This window comes from Trichosurus vulpecula, chromosome 4 (genome assembly GCF_011100635.1).
Source record: "Trichosurus vulpecula isolate mTriVul1 chromosome 4, mTriVul1.pri, whole genome shotgun sequence".
Classification (NCBI taxonomy): Eukaryota; Metazoa; Chordata; class Mammalia; order Diprotodontia; family Phalangeridae; genus Trichosurus; species Trichosurus vulpecula.
This window is the reverse complement of record NC_050576.1, coordinates 431863292-431886249: the sequence shown is the minus strand read 5'-3', so window position 1 is coordinate 431886249 and position 22958 is coordinate 431863292. Positions and strand designations below refer to the sequence as shown.

At 44.8% G+C, this 22958-nt stretch overlaps 1 protein-coding gene across 1 annotated transcript; it reads right to left on the bottom strand.

The window, feature by feature from the left end:
- Positions 1-1448: 1448 nt before the first annotated feature.
- Positions 1449-17419, bottom strand: NEU4 (neuraminidase 4). Its single transcript, XM_036753604.1, has 4 exons — positions 17371-17419; positions 8879-9086; positions 6387-6642; positions 1449-2810 (listed from the first exon to the last, which is right to left on the bottom strand). The coding sequence occupies exons 2-4, from the start codon at positions 9077-9079 to the stop codon at positions 1771-1773; spliced, it is 1497 nt and encodes a 498-aa protein (XP_036609499.1). The 5' UTR covers positions 9080-9086; positions 17371-17419; the 3' UTR covers positions 1449-1770.
- Between the last annotated feature and the right edge of the window lie 5539 nt (positions 17420-22958).

The following is a 22958-nucleotide window of genomic DNA, read 5'->3' as shown; positions in this document are numbered from 1 at the left end:
AGATCGATGTTATGACCACCCTTGTGTATCTCACAGGAGGAGGACATGGGAGAGGATGAGGTTGACAATCTGGAAAATTAAGTATTTGAAGGCCCATCAACATGGATGTTGAAGTCCCCAAGAATGATGCCAGGATTTGGGGTAGAGAAGAAGACTATGCACCAGGCACTGATCTCATCGAGAAAAGGACACTATCCTGGGAGTCAGGAGATAATGGCCACCAGACTCCATATTGGATAAGAAACAAGAGCAAGTGTTAAGACAAAAAGCATTCCTATGGTTATGTCACTAATTTAGCTTCTGTGTTTCTTTAAATATTTACATATTTACATGTTTGGCTTGTGGCTTCATTCATACACACCTAGTACTTAAAATGCAGATATTAATTTCTTCTGATATTCTAATCTTTGTTCCTCACTGAGTCCTAAATACGCAAATCTTTTTTTTAAGTTTTTCTCCTTCGATTAATAGCTCCTCTTCCCATGTCTCTTCATTGCTGATGTCCCTGAAATTCAAACATGGGTGCATTTAAGGCCATTGTTTCTCCCTCTCAATTACTCCTAATTAACTCATTCAGGAGTGAGACACATGACCAGTAAGTAATATGGTGAATTAGTAATTCTCTGCAAACCCCTTAATGCTTCAACTCCCAAACAATTATGAAACTAACTGTAGAATTTCTAGAGCTTAATTACAAGATTAGACAAAAGAATAGAGTAGCTGCTGGCAGCCAACATAAGCAGTCTCAGGTTTGTGCCAGAAGCCTAGCCTGGGGTAGGGACCCCCCAAAACTGAAGGGTCTCTACCCAAATACTCTTAGCCCCTCAACCCCCTAGACCTAAAGAAGTGGTTGATTCTACCTAGTCATGAGAAGGAAAAGCAAAGAATGAAGGGAGAAATCAAGTAGTCTGAAAATGAACCAGCAAAAGCAAATATGCTGCACCTAAGGGAAAGATGAGTGAAAAATGAGTTGAGTTCAGTCCTACACACCATTTACTCTGGGCAGGGACCCAGGCAGGTGAACCAACTATCCCCTTTCTAAGGAAGATTAAGGCAGCTCTGCAGCCTAGTAGCCCAGTGTCCAGGGCTTGTAGCACCAATGGAAGGAGAGGAGCCAGAGAGTGAGGGATGGGGAATACAAGAAAAAGGATGATAGAGATAACAAGAGCAAAAGGCTCAACAAAAGCCCAGGATATCATCAGATAAACCAAGAGACAGGACACTAAAATAACAGAAGGAAAAATACATTAAAAAACCACAAAGAGAACTCCAAGTACAATTAGCAAATATTGCAAAATGAAGGAAGAAAGAGCCTCATGAAAGGCAAAATACTACGTAATATACAAAGATAATGGAAACCTTCAGAATGACTCAAAGGAGAAATAAAAATCGTAACAGAAAAAATAAGGAATGAATTTGGGCAGAAAATAAAGTCATCTATTCAGAACTGAAAAAAAAACCATAAACAGCCTAATTCATTCATTAAGGGATATTTCTTCAGGTAAATGATACAAGCCAAATTCTTAGAGGAGCTAGCCCTATATTTATTTTAGAGCCATCAAACAAAATAAAATGTGAGTTTAAAACATTAAACTACGTTTGACCATGTTCCAACCTCAATGAATGTCTGCTGAAAACTGATGATATGTTATAAGATGACAAGAACCATTCTGTAGTGTTAGAATATTTCTGTAGGTCTTCTATGGAGATGTACTAAATATACAAGGCTATCCTGGAGGCCTCCCTTCCAGGACAATGAGAGAAGAATATTCAGGAGGTCACACAGCTTTTCCAATGGTTCTTGCTTTCTGCTTGGTTACTCTGACTCAGGGAGCTAACCTTTGTAGGTATGTTCTCGATGACTTCAGAGAGTGTGAACAGACAAAAAGAGATCTCTTCGTATGCATACCTGGCTCCACTTTCATAGAGGCAGGCAAAAGTGATGGCTGGAATCCCTGGTGTTGATGGGTCTGAAAAGGGTAACTCAATAGCTGCCAGATCAGAGTATGCACTGGGCCCCTCATAAATCACCCAGGGCTCAGTCCAGCTGTCAACATTTCTGGGGAAAGTGCTAAGGTAGATTCCCATATTTACCCGAGACCTGTGACTAGTGGGGTGGGAATATAATACCCAAGTAGGTTTATGAAATGGAGTGGAAGGCTGAGAGACAGGTCCTAGGGCAGGCTGGCCTGAATCACCATCACCAGCAGAGATCAGAGATTCTTCAGAGATCTTCTGTTGCGGGTGGCATTGGGATGTACTTTGTGCAGAGGCGACTGGTATATTTCTAACATTTTTTCCTTTGTGCTTCTGAAGTCCATGAAGTTTTTGTAAGAAATGGGAATAGTCACAGCCACCAACAAACCATCTCTCCCCTCGTGACAGAAACTGAGAGGAGTTCCTAATGAGAGGAGCTGGGAACCCAACAATGCTGCCATGGCAACCACGGTTGCTCTCCACTAACTTCCGGACCAGCTGTCCTGGGAGAAAAGCAGCCCCATCATCCATGCTGAGTGCCTGCACCCGGCAGCCCAGGGGACTCCTGGCATTGCAATAAAGAATATTGCTGCCATCTTCTTCATATACTGATACCAGCTGGCACTCCCCAGTTTTCAGGTTGGGAATGAAGTCCCCAAATTGCCAGCTCTTACCGTGGTCATCACTGTAGAAGGTGAAGGAGTGAGGGGTGGTCTTACAGATTTTCCCAAAGCACTCCTTGCAGTCAATGTGGTAAGTGTAAGCAGGAACAAGCAGACGTCCTGATCTCAGCTGGATGCCATGGCCAGGGCCCAAGGCAAAGGTAGCCCAGTCTGCAGAGAGAGAGAAAGAGGCTGCCATAAATGAGTGGCTCTTCGTCCATGAGGAGGAAAGAAGAAAAAAAGAAGAGGAGGAGGAGGAGAAAGGGTAGGGTAGGGTGGAGAGAAGGAGCAGAAGGAGGAGAAAGAGGAGGAGGGGAGGAGGAGGAAAAGAAGAAAAAGGAGGAAGAGGAAGAGAATTATTGGTAGTAACATTAATGGCTCTCTCCGAAAGTCATTTCTGGAGAAGTGCTTACATAAACAAAAACACCACAGGGAACATTTAGGTTCCAGCTTCAAAGCCCAGGCTACCCTGCCTTTTGAACCACTCCAATGAGTATTATCACTTTGGGGGCCCAACTCACTCCTGACCAGGTCTCCCCTTTCTGGCTCCCTTTATGGGGCATCTTCCCCTATTTGACTGTAAGCTCCTTAAAGGCAGGGACTGTCTTGCTTGCATTTGTATACCCAATGATTCTCACAGAGCCTGGCACATGGAAAAATGCTTAATAAAATGCTGGATCGATCTATCATATCTATCATCTCTCTATCACTCTGTTCATTCATCTCCCACCTATCCATCTATCCATCCATCTATCCATTCATCCATCTGTCTATGCTTTCATCTATCTGTCATCTATCCACTTACCTATCTATCAGTGCCTACAAGGTCCAAGGCATTGTGCTTGGTGCTAGAGATTCAAAGTCCCAAATTAAGGTCTTCAAAGACCTTAGATTCTACTTGTGGGTTGCAGTAATACACATATGTACATACATGCATGTATATAGGCACATGTATGTGTATTCAAGCATGTGTGCACCTATGCATACCTGACCATGTATACATGTGTATATACATCCATATATGTATATGTAAATTGTGTTGTTGATTAAATAATATATTATGTTCAAATATGTATTATTAATAATTACATTTCTATAGCATGTGAAAATTTGTGAAACACTCTACATATGTTATCTCATTGGAACCCCACAGCAGCTTCATAAGATACAAGATTATATATATTATTATCCCCTTCTTATGGATGAAGGAACAAAGGTTAAGTGACTGGTCCTCAGTCTCAAAACTACTAAGTGTCTGAGGCCAGATTCAGCCTGAGGTCTTCATGATTCTCGGTCCAGTGCCTAGAACCACCCAGCTGCCTCTCCCCCACCCTTGAAATTATTCCTTTGCAGTATAAGAGATAACTAGGTGTTGATTATGTAAAATTGAAAAAGTTTTGTACAAACAAAGCCAGTGCAACTAAGATTAGGAGGGAAGCAGAAAATTGGGAAAGAATTTTTACAATCAGTGTCTCTGATAAAGGCCTCATCTCCAAAATATACAATGAACTGAGTCAAATTTATAGGAATACAAGTCATTCCCCAGTTGATAAATGATCAAAGGATATGAACAGGCAGTTTTCAGAGGACGAAATCAAAGATATCTACAGTCATATGAAAAAATGCTCTAAATCACTATTAATTAGAGAAATACAAATCAAAACAACTCTTAGGTACCACATCTCTCCTGTCAGATTGGCCAACATCACAAAACAGGAAAATGATAAATGCTGGAGAGGACGTGGGAAAATTGGAACATTGTTACATTGTTGGTGGAGTTGTGAACTGATCCAGCCATGCTGGATCATTGGAACTATACCCAAAGGGTTATAAAGATGTACATACCCTTTGACCCAGCAATACCACTTCTAGGGCTGTATCCCAAAGAGATCATAGAAGTGGGAAATGGACCCAATTGCACAAAAATATTTATAGCAGATCTTTTTGTTGTGACAAAGAATTGGAAATCAAAGGGATGCCCATCAGTTGGGGAATGGCTAAACAAGTTGTGGTATGTGAATGTAATGGAATACCACTGTGCTACAAGAAATGGGGAGCAGATGGACTTCATAATAACCTGGAAAGACCAATGTGATATGACTAACTTTGATAGACTTGGCTCTTCTCAGCAATACAAGGTCCAAAGACAGCTCCAAAAGGCTCACGATGGAAAAAGCTATCAACATCCAGAGAAAGAATTATGGAGTCTGAATGATATGAGATATAGAGATATAGAGGCAAACTATTTGCTCTCTCTTTTTTTCTTCTTCTTTTTTGGTTTTGTTTCCTCTTTCTCACGATTCATTCCATTGGTTATAATTCTTCTTTACAACTTGACTATTGTGTAAATAAGTTTAATGCAAAGGTATATGTAGAACCTATATCAGATTACATGCCATCTTGGGGGGAGACGGGGGAGGAAAAGGAGGGGGAGAAAATTTGGAACTCAAAAACTTGTGGAACTGAGTGTTGTAAACTAAAAATAAAAAATAAATTTAAAAAACAATTTAAAAAGAAATAACTAGATGTTAACAAACAGTGTCAACCCTATTGCTTGTGAAATTGACAGTGCCCTGTCCCTCTTTGAAGAAGTCTTGCTCTCTGCCTTTGTGACCTCACACAGATAAAGGAAAGAAAAAGGAAGTACTCTTCGTATGTCTACCAGCTGCTACTCAAAGTAGACGGGGGAAAACATTGTCAGGTTTTCTATAGCTACACATTCTACTTTTCCATGTATCCTATCCCTACCATATTATGAACATAGATTGGTTTGGGGTGGGGGAGGGGATTTAGTGTTTCAAACTCCCTCCCCTTTGTTAAAGCCCCTCTCTCCCCTTGTCTTCCCACTCCTAAGAAATTATTTTACTTGGAGCATCTACTTAGCAGAGGAAAGAATAACCTTACCTGTAAAAAAAAAAAAGGTAGAATCTTATAAATCCATTTATTTACTTGCTTTTCCCAGGTAGAATTGGAACATCTGATTGTCAAAAACATGAGTACATATACGTGTGTGTGTTTATATTTATGTACATATGCATTTTGCAATGACTTTCTGTCAGAGTTAATGGTTCCTTCATTCCTGCTGAAGTACCCAGTGCCTACCTCAAGCTCCTCTCACTCCCCTACATATTTCTCTTTCTTTCTCTCTTTCTCTTTCTCTATCTCTGTCTCTCTGTCTCTGTCTCTGTCTGTCTCTCTGTCTCTGTGTCTCTGTCTCTCTCTCCCTCTCTCTCTCTCTCTCTCTCTCTCTCTCTCTCTCTCTCTCTCTCTCTCTCTCTCTTTCTCTCTCCCCCTCTCTCTCTCTCATTGAAAGAGATTTTACCTCTAGGTAATTGGCGTTTTGGGAGGTGCCTTAGATTGTGACATTTGTTAGGGGCTCCATTTTCCACTGTGAGCTACTCATTTCAGCCTAAAGTTCTGAGCAAGAATGGAACATGAGCCAAGACCAAAACTAGCCTCATAGAGCCTATGTGTCAAGCAATGATATGGCTAAGGCACATGAAACCTCAGCATCCATTATCAACCAAATGGTTTTGGTGACCTCAAACCCCACATCTTTTCAAGTGGGTATGGCTTTTGCTTCTTGAAACTCTGGACTGGACTGGTCAATCTAGATAGTATTGAGAATTCTCTTCCCCCACCCCCATTTCTCTGTTACCAACACAAGTCTTAATTGATCCCAAATGAGAGCCAATGCCAGTCATTTTAGGTGGAGCAATTTCACCAGCTCGGTGTGGGCTCCTTTACCTTCTATAACCGAGCCAATGACTTGCTCTGTCAGGTCAGTAACAGCACTCCACGTGCGGCCCCCATCTGAACTGGTCACATAACAAAGGCGGGCTGCATTCTTGCCAGTCATGATCTGGAAGGATTCCGGAGTGTTGCCCAGCACCGCGATAAAGAAGAGGAAGACAGTGCCAGTGAGCTCATCATACACAGGGCAGGGATTCATGGACCGATGCTCCTCCAGAAATGCTGTCTTTATGACCCGCATATCTCCCCACTGGAGAGAGAAGAAAAGCATCAAAACTCTCTTCTTGCTCTATGTCAGGCTTACATCCATCTCCATTCGTGATTCTTTCACCTTTCTCAATGTGCTGCACACTCCAAATTCTCGTTAACTTATAGGATGTCAGTTGCCTTGAACAATGGTTCTAAAACCTTCTAAGTTCAAGCATGTCATTGGGCCAAAAGACCACACAGTTCCTGCACACGTCTGGAGGAAGCCACTCGTCTAGAGTGATGGGCGAAGTACCAAGGAGAGAGATATAATTCACCGAAAGGGCAAGTCAATTAAGCCCTCTGAGTCTCAGTTTCCTTATCAGTAAAATGGGAGTGATAATGCTGAGGGAGAGGGACTAGACCCGTTATTTCATTCTACCTGTGCAGGTCGGCGCCTGCACCGGCACCTCGTAGGGTACTAAGAACTAAAAAGACTTGCTGAGTGAGGGTCATCCAGCCAGCCAGGTGTCAAAGGCAGCTTCAGTCTAAGGGAAACTACCTACTGTGTGCATGGTACCGTGCAAAGGTGATGAAAGGCTCCTGGCCTCAAGGAGCTTACATAGAATCATAGATCTAGAGCCAGAAGGGAGTCTAGTCCGACCCCCTCATTTTACAAATGAGGAAACTGAGGCCCAGAGAGCTTAAATACCTTGACCAAAGTGGTAAGTAACAGAACCAGGATTTGAACCCAGGTCCTCTGACTCCAGAGTCAGATCTCTTCCCACCATACCACATTCCCTCCTGTGAAGCACATTCCTGTGAAAGTTGCAATCACATTCAGATTTGGGGGATTTGGTCATATATGTGGAGCGTATAATATTTTCTTGCGTATATAAAGAATCTAGGAAAGAGGTTCTTAACCTGGAGTCGATGAATAGATTTCAGGCTATCCAATTTGAATGGGAAAGAAAATTATATCTTTTCTCATTAACCTCTAGCTGAAACTTAGCATTTCCTTCTATTATGAATGTAGACAATAAATCATTATTCTAAGAAAGGGTTTATAGGCTTCAATAGACTGTCAAAAAAGATCCACGACCTAAAAAAGGGTAAGATCTTTGATCTAGGACTTAATCTCTCCCAGTATGGGAACTCTCTCCACTGATGGAGATGCAAAGCCTATGCAGGACTCCTGACTGCATCTATATCTGATGATGATGATGATGATGATGATGATGGTGATGGTGATGATGATGATGATGATGGTGGTGATGATGGTGGTGGTGGTGGTGGTAATGATGATGGTGATGATGATGATGGTGATGCTGGTGGTGGTGGTGGTGGTGATGATGGTGATGGTGGTGATGATGATGATGATAGTGGTGGTGGTGGTGATGGTGGTGATGATGGTGATGGTGGTGATGGTGATGCTGGTGGTGGTGGTGGTGGTGATGATGGTGATGGTGGTGATGATGATGATGATGGTGGTGATGGTGATGATGATGGTGGTGGTGGTGGTGGTGATGATGGTGATGGTGGTGATGATGATGATGATGGTGGTGATGGTGATGATGATGGTGGTGGTGGCGGTGGTGATGATGGTGGTGGTGGTGATGATGATGATGATGGTGGTGATGGTGATGATGATGGTGGTTGTGGCGGTGGTGATGATGGTGGTGGTGGTGATGATGATGATGGTGGTGGTGGTGGTGGTGATGGTGATGGTGGTGATGGTGATAGCTAATATACATACATGACTTCAGAGTTTGCTTTACATACACTATCTCATTTGATTTTCATAACAATCCCATAGGTGAAGGTACTAAGGCGTTATAGTCCCCATTTGACAAATGAAGAAACTAGACTCAGAGAAGTTGTTACTAGCTTAAAGTCACACAGCTATTAAGTGTCAGAGTCTAGATTCAGTTACCTGGTAGCTCCTGACTCCACACCAAGCATCAGAAACCAATATGCCACATTGCCTCCTAATACTGCTGCACATCCTAGCCTTTAATTCTCTCCTTCCCGGAATACACCAACTTCTACAGAAGGTTAAGACTTCTGAGGCGTCCCTCCAACCTCTGATACTGCCCCTGCCCTGCTGCTGCAGGAGTCTTGGTCTCTGGAAATACGATGTTGGTGTTTCACCTGAGTCTTTCACACAGAAGCCCATCAATTCAATAAGAGGAACTGGCAATTTGCCTACAGCCCCTCAACAGCAACCCCCAAGTCAGCTTATCAGGGTGTATTTCTCATGTTTCCTCAGAGGGTGATTCCATCACCCAGATGTCACTCACCTCCACATATGTCCTGTAGAAGGCTCCCCTTCTCAGGACCAGCACATTTGCATGGGAATCATCAGGGCTAAGCCTCTCCTCTGCAAAGGCCAGCAGAGTGGCCCTCTTAGGGATATAGAGCAGAGCAGGTATCCTATAGGTCACACCACCTTCCTCCCTCTCAAACAGTACTGTCCGAGCTGGGAAATATGGGTTACTCATGGCTCTCCTGGAAGAAAGGAAAGGACATACAACCAACCAGTGTGTAGGAAGTATGAGGGAAAGAAAGGAACCAAAGATTCCAGGGTTTAGTCAAAATATCTAAACCTCACATTTAAATTATTATTAAATTTTTGTTTTAAGACATTCTCAGACAAGGGATGCTTTTCCTCCAGGTAGATTAAATAGACAATAATTGCAGTGTTTCCAGAGTAAGGCTTCAGAGTCACAGAATCAAAGATCAAAGGGATCCCCACGGAAATCTAATCCCACCCATAGCAGAAAATAATCCTCTCTACAATATACTTTGATAAGTAGCCATCCAAGTTCTGCTTAAAAACTTCCGATGAGAAGGAGTCTTCTTAAGCATCCCATTACACTTTCAGATAGCTTTGATAGCGTAACTAGGTAATTGGCAGCAGTATGACTGTGTGGTCCTGAAAGGCAGTCAGGACCATGGACAGAAGTGAACATCAATCAACCCAACAAGCTGCCCCACCAGGTCTTTTTTTAATCTTGGAGAATGATTTAATTAGTTTGTAGAGTAAGCCTACTCTCTCCAACTATTCATCAAGCCTGTCATTTCCTTAATAAGGAGTTTAGTTGGATTAAATAAAAAAGGAATAAAATACAAACAACAGGTCCTAGGAGAAGGAACCATTTCAATGGATCCCTACCCCAAAGCTTGCTTCACTCTTGCTCATTCCAGTTGAAGGGTGAAATAAAAGTCTCCATGTTTATCCTCCTTTTTAAGGAAAAAACGAGGCAGATAGAGGTTAATGACTATGCCAGGGTCACAAAGCTAGTAAATGTCTGAGGCCAACTCAAGCCTTCCCGACTCCAAGCCCAGTGCTCTATCCATTGTTGCACCTACAAGTAAGTCCCTAGACATAATTCTACTATTCAAGGAAGTTTTTCCTTACATCAAGTCTAAACTTACTTCTTGTACCAGCTATCCATTACTCCTAGTTCTTCCTTCTCAGGTCAGACAGAACAGTTCTAATCTCTCCTCCATCACAGTCCTTCAAATAGCTGAAGACAGCTCTCTTGTCCCCCTTCAGTCTCCTCTTCTCTAAGCTAAACACCCCCAGTTCTTTCAACCAGTCCTCAAATGGCATGGCTTCAATGCCTTTCATCCTCCAGCTTGTCTGGATACACTCCAGCTTCTCCTTGTCCTTCTGAAAATGTGGGACCAGATCTGGACAGAGTACTCTAGATGTGGTCTGACTGGAGCATAGGGAAGAGAAACCATCACTGATCTATATTCAATTCAAGTCAGAAAGGGCTTCATGGAGTAAGTGATATCTGAATTGGACCTTGAAAGAAGACATGAAGGGAGGGCAATGAGAGTGAGGGAGATGTCCAGCCCAATTATAGGGGAAGTCATCAGAAAATGCGGAGACTAGAGAGGACAGGGTGAGAGCAGGAAAAGGAAGCAGTCTTTTTTCTCTGTTCTGTGAAATAGGGCAGTGTGGAAAAAAATACGCAGCCCCTGGAGCTGACTGGCTAAATGCTGAAATTACAGTTTGACTTTTCCAAATTTAGTCCCCATCAAAATGCAAATGCCCCTTGAAAGAATAAGTAATTAAGCTATTGATTCTAACGTAGGTCCCAGAGTAAGGTTGTGATGGGGAAGGGGCTCAGTTGAGAAACATGATGGCAGTGGACAGCTGAGTGGAGCCCACAAGAGGGGGACCTGATATGTAACTGTGGCATAAGACCAACAGGAATTTGCTCCAGGATGTTATAATAAGAGAAGAGAGGAGCATGCTTCCTTGCCACTTTCTATATCTCATATCATCTGAGCTGCTTTCTGTCATGACTGCCCCAGGGCTTCTACCCTCAGATCCCCATGGCCTCGTCCATTCTTCCTCAACCCCCATGAGGGTGCAGGCTAGAATTCAAGTGGGGTGGACTGCACCCTACCCCAGGGCAATTACACCCACAGTTAGACTATTCTATGTATCACCACTGTCCTCTTCTCTATCTGACTGTCTTATTTCCTGCCACCCCTGCTCCACCCTCCAACTATTTTGAGATGACATTTGCTCAGCTTTGGACTCAAACCACAGAGGCCAGCTTCCAGCAGAGGGCCATTCTCCTGCCTCCTTTCTCAGTTGCCATGGAGATCCACATCATAGGTCTGCCATGGAAACAGTGGAGCTGGCTGAAATTGATATCCAGGGTTCATGTCCAGCACACATCAATGAATGAGAATGAGAGAAATGCTTAGCTGGGACTGGTGTCAGAAAGGAAAATAAGCATGCAAAGCTATCAGCTCTCATCCTGGGGCCATAAAACCCAACAGAGCTGGAAGGAACCTCAGGATCTACCTAGTGCATACACCTCACTTTACAGATAAGGAGGGGGCCCCAAAGAAGATGAGTCACAACCAATGCCATATAAGTACTGAGTGGCAGAGCCAGGCTTCAATTGAACCAAAGCCTTCTGACTCTAAATCCAAAAAGGGAGCCACAAGAACTGGGGGGAGGTTGCAAGAGGAACTTTCTCCACCAAGACCACCCCAATGGCCTATTGGCCTTAGAAATCAATCCCCTCCCCTGACTAAAATGGAAAGAATCAGAGAACCCCAGAGCTGTAAGGGATTTCAGAGGGCATCTAGGCCAAGCCATAGTTAATCAATTGTCAATCAATCAAACATTTCTCAAAGGTCACTCATGCAAGAATCCTCTCTGCCATGTATCCAATAAGTAGGCATCTCCACAGTATCTGTTGGAATATTTCCTACAATGGGAAACTCACTACCTCCCAAGATAGCCCATCTTTCTTTGAGATAACTGATGGTTAGGTGTTACGGGCTGAGTTAGAGCTGAGCCAGAGCTGAGCCCTGCTCTCCTCAGACCTCCAGGCCCAGGGGCCTGCTGAGATAGACTCAGGGCTTTGGGATGTGGGTGGAGCCAGGAGGAGGGGTCCCGCCTTTGTTGCCTCCCTAGAGATTCCAGGTCGGACCTGCCTGACCACGTGGAACTTCCGGCTCTCTGGCAGAGCATGTGGAACTTGGACCACGTGGAGTTTCCGGTCTTTGCCTGGACTGCCTGCCCGCAGGGAGCTTTGGGTAGTGTGGGAGGAGAGTAGGCGGAGTCAGGGCGGTCCTAGGACCCAGGTGTATTAGCTTTACCTGTCTTTCATCCACGTAACCAAAGAGCGTACCTACGTCACTAAAGGTATAAATGTGCTGCTTGCTGAAATAATAAACGGAGTCATTCACCATCTTGTTCGGCTCCCGCCCCGTACATTGTCCACGAGATCAGGCCCTTTGCTTAGGCAGAGGCCTGGGGCTTGGGGGGAACCCCGAGCGTAGTCACGAGGCTTCGGAAGCCCGTGACAGTTAGGAAACTTTTCCTCATGTCAAGCCTAAATCTGTGGTTTCCACTTACGGCTCCCAGTTCTGCCTTCTGGGATCGAGACAAACAAGTCAAATCCCTCTTTGCAGCCATTCAGATATTTGAAGGTAGGTATCATGTGAGGAGATTGTAAGGTCCTTGAGGTCAGGGACTTGCTTCTTTTAGTCTTTGTAAACCCAGGCATAGCTCAGGGTCTAGAACATTCCAGTTGTTCAGTCGTTTTTAGTCATATCCAACTCTTCATGACTCCATTCAGGGTTTTGTTGGCAAAGATACTGGAGGGGTTTGCAATTTCCTTCTCCAGGTCATTTTATACTCAAGCAAACTGAGGCAAACAGGGTTAAGTGACTTGCATAGGGTCACACAGCTATTGTCTGAGGCCAGATTTGAAAGCAGGTCTTCCCGATTCCAGGCCTGTCGCTCTATCTACTGTGCCACATCCCTGCTCCAACTAGAAAATAGCAGGTGTTTAATAGGGCTTGTTGATTGGTTTGAATAGAAGCTGAAACATCAGATTTTTTTAAATGCAATCCACACTCAGCGCAGTTTCTCTGGCCATCCCAATAGGTCAAAGGGAGGCTCTATCGGGTTAGGTGAATTGGACTAATGTTACCTCAACAATGTGCTTGGAGGATGTTTTGAGGTGGGAAAGGGAAAGGAAGAAGCTAGATGGAGAAAATATCATATGCAAATCTCTTGGGTATATAATTATTTACTCCTAAAGTGTGGAAATACAATTATTTTCCAGGTCTGAAGACAGCACAGTCACAGAAATAGAGCTGGACTAGGAGCCACCAGACTTGGGTTCAGATCCCAGTTTTACCACTAACTGGCTGTGTGACTTTGGGCAAGTCACTTAACCCCTCTGGGCCTCAAGTATCTCACCTGTGAAATCAGGTAGGTTGGACTAGGTAACCTCCAAAGGTTCCTTCCAGCTCTAAACCCAGGGCCCTAAGAAGCTCACTTTCAAGCCTTCTTTCCTCAGGAGCCTCCTAGATCTGCATTGACTGGATGAAAGACAGAAAGCCATGGTGAAGGAGGAGCTGGACTTGGAATCAGAGAAACTTGAGTTCAAATCTCAGAGCACTTTCTACATGACTGTGTGACCTTGAACAAGTTATTTAATTCCCTGGGCCTCCTTATTGATAAAATGAGGAAAGAGAAAAAGAGACCTTTGTAAAGCACTTTGCATACCTTAAAGGGTTATATAAATGCTTATTAGTACTATCATCGATCACCCTCAGCCTGGTTTAGCCCATCTGCCAAGAGGGTTTCCTGGGGCATGGCCACTGTGCATGCTGCAGCTTCTTGGAGCCACAGGTGAGAGTTGGGTGACAGCAAAGGTGGATGCACAGCCCTCAGTCTTCCCTGAACACCCCATACACCCCAACAGGCCTCCAACCCATTGGTGAGTTGGGGGGGTATCTACCCCAAGCATGTGAAGACTCCCCCTGGCAGAATATCAGATGAGAACAATTTGTCCCAAGGACCATGAAGGTGGCTGAAGGGGGCTCTGTGGAGCCTTCAGAGCATGGTCAGGCATGAAAGATGCCAAGGTCATCCACTGCATCCTGGGCCAGCATCAGTTGTCTTGACTTTTGTCTTGCCCCTGGACTTCAATGGCTCTGGAAGAGTGAAGCTGATGACTTTGTGCAGCTCTGCCTCTCTTAAATCCAGTTCGTGCAAGTCAAGATGTCACTCTCGACATCATTGGTCCTTTTTGAAAATGAAAGACTAACACAATGCATCATTGTTGTCATCGTCATCATCATCCTCAAGGCCTGACCAAGATGCCATGACCTCTAAAGTTCTCTCCAGCTCCAAGCCTCTGAGCCTGTGCCCCTATGTTAACATTCCTGAATGCTCAACAGCAGGTTGCCCACCCTGCTCTGCCAGTAGAGATGCCCCCTAAAGTGTCAGTCATGTCCCTAAATGTGACAACCAAAAGCCATTGGTCCCCACAAGATGCCGGTCTCTTGCAGGGCACAACCTAGAAGATGTCCGTGAGGTCTGTAGACACGTAGGCAATTCAACTGCATTGAATTTAGTGTCTACTTACTCAGCACCTAGTCTGTGCCAGGGCTCAGTCGTCATGGGGAAGGCAAAGAATACACCCAGATGACGGCTTTGGTTGTGGAATACAAGCAGCTCAAGAGGTGAAACAGATCATGAGACTCACATCACAAACCTGATGCTGACTTTGAGTCCAACTATCCTTATTTATTAAGGAAGGTTAAACAGCAAAATTCACCACAATAACAGCTGGTGTGGATATAGTGCCTTACACGCACTACCTCCTTGGATCTTGTGAAGTGGATGCCTGTTTTACAGAGAGAGAGACTGAGGCTGGTGTGTGCCTGAGGCAGGATTTGAACCCCAGTCATGATGACTCTAGGTCTACAATGCTATTCACTCTGTCAGAGACTGCCTCAGGCAGCAAACACAATCTTTTTATAAAGATTTTTTTAAATGCCAACCAAGGGCAACACAGATCAAGGGTTCCCTTCAGATAGAAATGAATGCACCATCATGGAACCAGATAACAAAAGGCTGATTTATACTCACACACAAGAGGTGGTGGAAGGAGACACAGGCTTGGAGAGTGCTGTGTTCCTATGAGATCTGGCAAACAAAGCCCAGAAGCAATTATAGACAAAGCAAGGAGGGCCACAGATACATGGGAAATTAGCCAGCATTTCATGGAGAGCCTTCCTCGCCATTGAGGACAGTCCATCAGATGCTCTTACTTCAGACTTAAAATAAGGAAATAGAAGTAGCTATTCAAAAGATGAAGTTGGGGAGAAATCTGGGCCAGAAGCAAACATGTTTTTAGGTCGTCAGGGACCTGCTTCCAATATCTCTCCAATAGAATAGAAGAGGTAACAGAGAGAATCACTGAGGAGGCCCTGTGGCATCACAAGGCTTGATGAAATTATTTTTAGAACATGATTGGGAAACATCAGGAGCTCACAAGCCCTCTCTCACATTCCACTGCTTCATAGAATCCTAAGAGAACGGTCCGAACTGAGGTCAGGGCTATCCTTGATGAGAGCATGAGAAGGGATAATCGTCTCCAGCAGACCAAATCTTCACAGCAGTCTGGGAAATGCAGACAATGCAACAGCCTGCAGCATTTCTTGGTTCTTACTCAAAAAAAAAGACATTTGAGCAGGGGAGCAAGACATAGCTTCCTCCAACACCAGTTAAGCTTCTTATAAGCAAATGGAAAGGTCATATGAGAGCCCATGTTAGACGGAAGCACAAGGACGGCTTTGTTTAATCATCTACTAAGTATCAACATTGAGTGAGTCATAAAGCCAGAAGACTCTCATTACTCCCCCTGTGCCCTGTGGAACTCCTGTTAACCAACCAGCCTTCTTACTTATGGCCTCAGGCTGGAAATTACTCTTCATATTTATATATTTTCTACTTAATTTTCTACAAGCTCCATGCAAGAAGGGGGTATTTATTCTGGTTTTGTCCTTGTATACTCAGCATCTAGAGCAGTGTCTGAATATGCTAGGTACCTAATAAAATCTTACTGAATTGAATTAAAATGAATTGAATCAGAGCAGACCATAATCTCTGAAGACTCAAAATTTGAGGAGAACCAAAGGGTGCTGAAAAGACTTAGGGTGGGAAGACACAAATTGTGGAATGTGGCCAATGGTGACCACCTTACAGGAAGCTATGTAAAAAACAACCCCAAGCCATGGGCGACCAGAAAGTCAGGTGGGTAGATCTACCCAACACTCCACAGACCCCCACTGAGTCTGTTAATATTTCACGGCCTCCAGGGTAGTGAGGAATTCAGGCTTAGTTTATTCCTCCCTTGGCTCTGCTTCTGGTTCTCCAAACTTCGCAACTATGCTCAACTGCCTTCTCACCCGGGAATTCCCCTCAGCGTAGGGTGGGGGGCCTTCGCCCTCATCCCGGGATGTCCCTCCTCCCCGCAGCCTTGTCCCACTAGACTCTCCAGAACTTCATCATCATGTCCTTCCACTTTCCAGCTCCATTTTATCTCTCATCTTCCCCTATCCTTGAGGGCATGGACTGTTTCTCTTTTTTGCATTTGTCTATCCAACATTTAGCATGGTACCCTTAACAAATGAGTATTGACTGACTGGCTGGCTGATTTCAGGGTCCAATAGTCTCCTTAGAGGCCTCCCAGACACTCTTCAGTATACCCTCACAGCTCCCAAGCCATCATTCCCCAAGCACAGACCTAATCAGGCCTTCTCTCACTCAAGAAGCCATGAACGCCTTGACCAAGAAAGAGAGACATCACCAAGAACAGCAGAGGATGAGAAAGTCTGGGAAGGACTGATGTGTGGACTGGGAAGAGGGAATTCTGGCACTGTGGGTGAGGTCACTGATCCATCAAAGTACAGAAAGACCAATGTGAACCTGCCCCCCCCCCCCGGTACACACACCTAGTTCCTTGGATTATGATGGGGGAGCATGAGTGACTCAGAATCCTGGAGGGAGTCAGGAGCAGCTGGGAGTGGAATTCATAGGCCTAGCATTCCTGAGACCATACCTCAGAGCACTGGGCCTAGAGGCAGGAAGACTGTGCTCATATCCAGCCTCAGACACTAGCTATTTGACCATGGGAAAGTCATTTAACTTGTTTGCCTCAGTTTCTTTAACTATGAAATGGGGATAGCGTCTACCTACCTACCTAGTTGTCAAGATCAAATGAGACAATATTTGCAAAGCCCCTTGCAAACCTTAAAGGGTTAGTTATTGCTGCTATCACCATCATCATCATCGTTGTCAGTCATTGCCATCCTCCTTCTACCAAGATGCCAGAGATGCATCCCTCCAACTGACTCCCACTGTAACCATGGGCAATGCAATGGGAACACAGGACAAGGGAGAACTGGAATCACACCCTGAGCCTGGCCTGGAGCTGCACGGAAATCTTACCTTATTTCCCTTTGCTGGAGAGAAGAAAAGAAAAAGAAGTTTGGAGTTTGTTGTGGGGTAAGATCATCAGGTGAGATTCAGTACAGGCATCAGAATTAGAGGTCATCATATCAGGGAGCCCAGCCTCCTCATTCTGCAGGAAAGGAAATAAGCTCAGAGAGGTTAGAGGGATTTGCCTAAAGTTACACAACCAAAAAGGAGTAGCATCTCCATTTGAACCCGGATCCACTGTTTTCATAGTCTGTGCTCTCTCTACTGAGGTTTTCACCAAATTGTTCACTGATGCCAGCCCACAACAAAAGAACTCAGGGAAGGAAGGAAGGAATGGAAGGAAGGAAGAAAGGAAGAAAGGAAGAAAGGAAGAAAGAAAGAAAGAAAGAAAGAAAGAAAGAAAGAAAGAAAGAAAGAAAGAAAGAAAGAAAGAAAGAAAGAAGGAAGGAAGGAAGGAAGGAAGGAAGGAAGGAAGGAAGAAAGGAAGAAAGGAAGGAAGAAAGGAAGGAAGAATGGAAGGAAGGAAGAAAGGAAGAAAGGAAGGAAGAAAGGAAGAAAGGAAGAAAGAAAGAAATAAATAAAGAAAGAAAGAAAGAAAGAAAGAAGGAAGGAAGGAAGGAAAGAAAGAGAGAAAGAAAGAAAGAAAGAAAGAAGGAAGGAAGAAAGGAAGAAAGAAAGAAAGAAAGAAAGAAAGAAAGAAAGAAAGAAAGGAAGGAAGGAAGGAAGGAAGAAAGGAAGGAAGGAAGGAAGGAAGAAAGAAAGAAAGAAAGAAGGAAGGAAAGAAAGAAAGAAGAAAAGAAAGAAAGAAAGAATGAATGAATGAAAGAAAGGAAGGAAGGAAGGAAGGAAGGAAGGAAGAAAGAAAGAAAGAAAGAAGAAGAAAGAAAGAAAGAAAGAAAAAGAAAGGAAAGGAAGGAAGGAAGGAAAGGAAGAAGAAGGAAGAAAGGAAGGAAGAATGGAAGGAAGGAAGAAAGGAAGAAAGGAAGGAAGAAAGGAAGAAAGAAAGAAAGAAAGAAAGAAAGGAAGGAAGGAAGAAAGGAAGGAAGGAAGGAAGAAAGGAAGAAAGGAAGGAAGAAAGGAAGGAAGAATGGAAGGAAGGAAGAAAGGAAGAAAGGAAGGAAGAAAGGAAGAAAGAAAGAAAGAAAGAAAGAAAGAAAGAAAGAAAGAAAGAAAGAAAGAAAGGAAGGAAGGAAGGAAGGAAGGAAGGAAGGAAGGAAGGAAGGAAGGAAGGAAGGAAGGAAGGAAGGAAGGAAGGGAAAGAATTGGCCAATCACCAGGGTGTCTCATCTATATCCTAGGATGACAGATGCCAGGCCAAAATGACCTTAGAGAGCTTCTTGTCCCAGGTCTTCATTTTGTCGATGAGGAAGCAAAAGCCCCAAGAACTACACTGATTGCCCCAAGGTTACAGAGAATGGCTGAGCCCAGCCTCAACCCAGGTATCTGGCTGCAAACCCAGTATCCTTCCCATCACTCTGGTCTTCAACCAAGCTCCATTGTCCAAGTTTACCAAAAGTTCTGAGATCAACTCGATCACACCTGACTCTGTTTCCAGAATTGGTGTCTTTCTGGAAAAGTGATTTGGAAAGAGTGGTCCAGACACACTATCTCCTTTTTTAGAAGCAGAGACGTAAACAAGGGATACTTTGTAAACCATAGAGTACCATGCAAATAGGGTTATAAGAGATGTAGAAAGACAGACAAAGAGCCACAGAGATAGAAATAAGAGATGGAGAGACAAAGAGACAGGGAGAGAGACAGAGACAGAGATGTCAAAGCATCACATAAATCTGGGTTATCATAATAAAGAGAAAAGGTCCAGGACCAAAAGAAAAGAGAGAAAGCTACCAAGAAGTCTTAGTTACTTGGCAAGCAGTGTATAAATGTGGGTTATTACTAGACAGACATAGAGAGAGAGAGAGAGAGAGAGAGAGAGAGAGAGAGAGAGATCACTCCCACGAAGCAGAGGCAGAGGCAGAGCGTACTTTGAAAACCTTGAAGTTCTACAAAAAAAGGAATTATGGAGAAATAAAGGAAGCAGCTGAGAAGGAGCCAGCCCCTACCTGACTGCCAACGTCAGGTGCTGGGCCCTTTTCTGCAGGCTCCTTGAGAAGTCAGAAGGCACCACCCTCAGAGGCTGTCAGGAGCCAGGTTTTTAAGCAGATAATTATCGTCTGCCCTCACTGCCATTCTCCCCAGAATGCTCCCCCACCTGCAGTGTAGGAGCCAGGGACTGCCATGTTCCAAGGCAGCCTCACACAGGTGCCTCACTCTCATTTAAAAAAAAGAAAAGAAAGTTCTGCTCCATTCCCTATCTGTCAAAATATCCATTTTGCCTTGAAAAGAGCAGCATTGATGAGTCCAGCTGGCTAGGCATTAATATCCTGGAGGGCGGGGGAGAAGAGGGGGGCTCCTCTGAGTAAAGCAGTTAGAAATCATATGAGCTGAATCATTCCTCCCCCTCCCCACCACACCACACCCACTGCCGTGGCACTATTGTGTGCTTGAGAGGTGGGAGGTGGTGTTAAAAAAAAAGACTTTAGGACCCAAAGAGGGGATTAGGTCTGAAAAAATGGAGATAAAGGTTTGGGGGGGAGGATGAAAAGCCCCTCCAAGATCATCCTTGTTGTGATGGCACCCAAAGAGGGGATTAGGTCTGAAAAAATGGAGATAAAGGTTTGGGGGGGAGGATGAAAAGCCCCTCCAAGATCATCCTTGTTGTGATGGCTCTTCTGAGGGAGAGGCTGTGTGGGGTAGTGGAGTGACCACTGGAGCCAGAGCCGGAAAAGCCTGGGTTCAAATCTTGCCTCTGACTCCTGCTAGCTGTGTGACCACTTAACTTCTCTGAGTTCAAGTTTCTACATCTATAAAATGAAGGTAATACTGTCCAGACTCCTTCCTGCCTCCCAAGGCTGATGTGAACCTAAATGAGATAATGCATCCAAAGTGTAACGCCAACTTTTAACTGCTACACAAAAGATCCTTGTTGATGAAGCAGCCTAGAGCTCTGGACCTGTTATCACAACCTCCATCGATTCCCCCTCCTCAAAGTCAAGTTGGAATAACCTCTTTGAGCCTCATTTTTCCATCTGTAAAGTGGGCGTAGTAATCCCTGTGGTCTGTGTCTCTCACAGGGGCGACAAATAGCAAACAAGACCGTATCTGCAACACACTTTAAAGCACAGTGTAAACATCCGCTGTTGTGATTCCTCTTCTTGTCATCTTTATTTGTCTAACTCAGGAGGAGAACAGCTCTATTGTAGGAGACAGAGAGAGCTGGTCTCGGACTCGGAAAGATACAGATTCAAATCCTGACTCTGACCCATACCAAACGTGTAATACTGTACAAGTCTCAGGTCATTTGACCTGTAGCGCCCCAAGAAGCATTCTAAGACTGTGAGTTTCAGAGCAGATGCCAATGTGGATTGCGAAGAGTGTTTCCACACTGGGAGTTACCCAGACGGAGGAAATGATATGTCCAGATCAGGGTGGGGTGGGGGTATTTGCAGAGAATGCAAATACCAAGAGATGAATATGCGGGGGGGTGGGAAAGGAGATCTCTCATGAGAGGCAGCAGGACCTAACAGAATCAAGAAGACTTGGGTTCAAATCCTACCTCAGCCATTCACTAACTATATGACTCTGGGCAAGTCACTTAAGACATCTGTGCCTGTTTCCTCATCTATAAAATCAAGGGATTGGAGCTGATGGCCTTCCAGCTCTACATCTGTGATGCAGAGTCACAGCCTCTGCAGAGGAGACAGACAGCCACTCGACTCTGTCCCTTGGCAGGAGCCCCACATGGGCGAAAAGGGCAGCGCTGTGCACTGGGGGCCCCCAGGACCCAGCTTGAGGTGCTGGAAGGTATTCTTGGTGACAAGACAATTAGGGGGAGGGGGAGACAAATCAAATCCACTTACCAGCTTCTTTCCCAATGAGTTGTGTCCTATTTTAAGGCAAGACCCAGACCTGGCCCAGGAAGCTATAGATCCATCTTTTTTTGATTGGGGGATTTTGGAACCCCACTGACTCCCACTCAGCTCCTAACTCAGTCCCTAAAGTCCCCTCAGGTACTGACCGAGGGAAGGTGTTGTTGCCTCAGCAGCCCCTGCCTATTATTTTAGTTTCCTCTAGCTTAGGTCTCTCTCCTGCTCTCTCTCTCTCTCTCTCTCTCTCTCTCTCTCTCTCTCTCTCTCTCTCTTTCTCTCTCTGATCTGGTCTCTTCTCTCCTGCCTGCTCTCCCTAACGCTCTCTAATAGAGGGGGCAGTCAATGGCCAGGAAAGAGAGCCATGAGTCAGCAGCAGGGGCTCAGATAGTGGCATCCAGACAAGTGGTCCATTGTGGGGAAGCCAGGGGCACGCGCATGATTGGCAGTTTCCCAGGGGATGGGACCCATCCAGGGATTCATAGCATCTGAGAGCAGGATTGGAGCTCACATTCAGAGATGTGCACAGTCAACAACTCAACACTCCAGAACGTGCAGGGGGACACTCCCACACACCCACGCCAAGCGAGAGCAGCTGCTGAACTGGGAGAGAGCAGCTCAGAGAATGAATTAATGGAGCTTTGGATCCTCAGAGACGGTTTCCCTCTGTAAAGATAAAGGGGAGAGGAGAGAGAGACAAACTTCATTTTTTCTATCACCTAGTGGGGCCCCCTGGAAGGTACTCTGGACTTTGACTTTGAAAAGACCTAGGTTCAAATCCTCCCTCTGATAATATGTAAGGTCATAGACTATGCAAAGCCAAGAAGCAGGAAATGAGATGTCATGTACGCAAGTTTGGCCATGGGGCAGAATATATGAAAGAGATCAGTATGAAAGGGTAGTTGAGGCCAAACTGGGAAGAGCCTTAAAGGCCAGCCAAAAGGATTTGTGTTTTATCCTCAGAGCAATAGGAATCCACTGACGGTTCTTGAGAAGGGAAGCAACCACAGGCAATCATTGAACTTCTCTGGGAATCAGCTTTCCTATCCAGAAAACGGGTAGAAAAATACTAGTTCTATCTACCTCACGGTTTTGATGTTGGGATGAAATAAAGTCACATGGCCTCTTTTTTAAACCTTCAAGTGATCAACACCAGTTGTGATCATGACTGTCCCATGGACTTCCCCTAAGCATTGTGGCCCTGGCAGAGCGCTCTGTCTATACTGATCTGATGGAGTACACCACACCATCCTGGCCCAGGCCTGTTCCTCATTGGTGTCAGAAGCATCCCCTTCTTTGCGGTTACTCAGGTTCATAATCTGATGGTAAATCAGGCCAAGTCAACAAGAATTTCTTAAGTGTTTCTCATTTGCCAGGTACCACTAAGCCCCGTGGAGTCAGCACATGGCATTTCCAGTACACTCGCTCCACTCCACTGGGGGTAATGCCATGGGCTGTATGTTCTCCCTGGTGGTGTTTGAAGAACAGCCACACCCACCCATTAACTTGTGCTATGGACTTTGAGAAGATGGAGGTGATGCCAATACTCACAATCAGACTATCTGTCAGCTGAGAAAGAAGCACAAGCCAGGCCTGGTGTTCTAGGGTGCCCAGGTTCATTGTCTAGACCTCCAACAAGCAGACAAATGTTTGCTGGGAAATCTGGGTTTG

Coding starts and splice junctions, on each gene's coding strand:
- NEU4 (XM_036753604.1), bottom strand. CDS start 9,079: ATGAGTAACCCATATTTCCCAGCTCGGACAGTACTGTTTGAGAGGGAG. Junction 6,643..8,878: donor TCTACAGGACATATGTGGAG/GTGAGTGACATC, acceptor TTCTCTCTCCAG/TGGGGAGATATGCGGGTCAT. Junction 2,811..6,386: donor CATTGGCTCGGTTATAGAAG/GTAAAGGAGCCC, acceptor CTCTCTCTGCAG/ACTGGGCTACCTTTGCCTTG.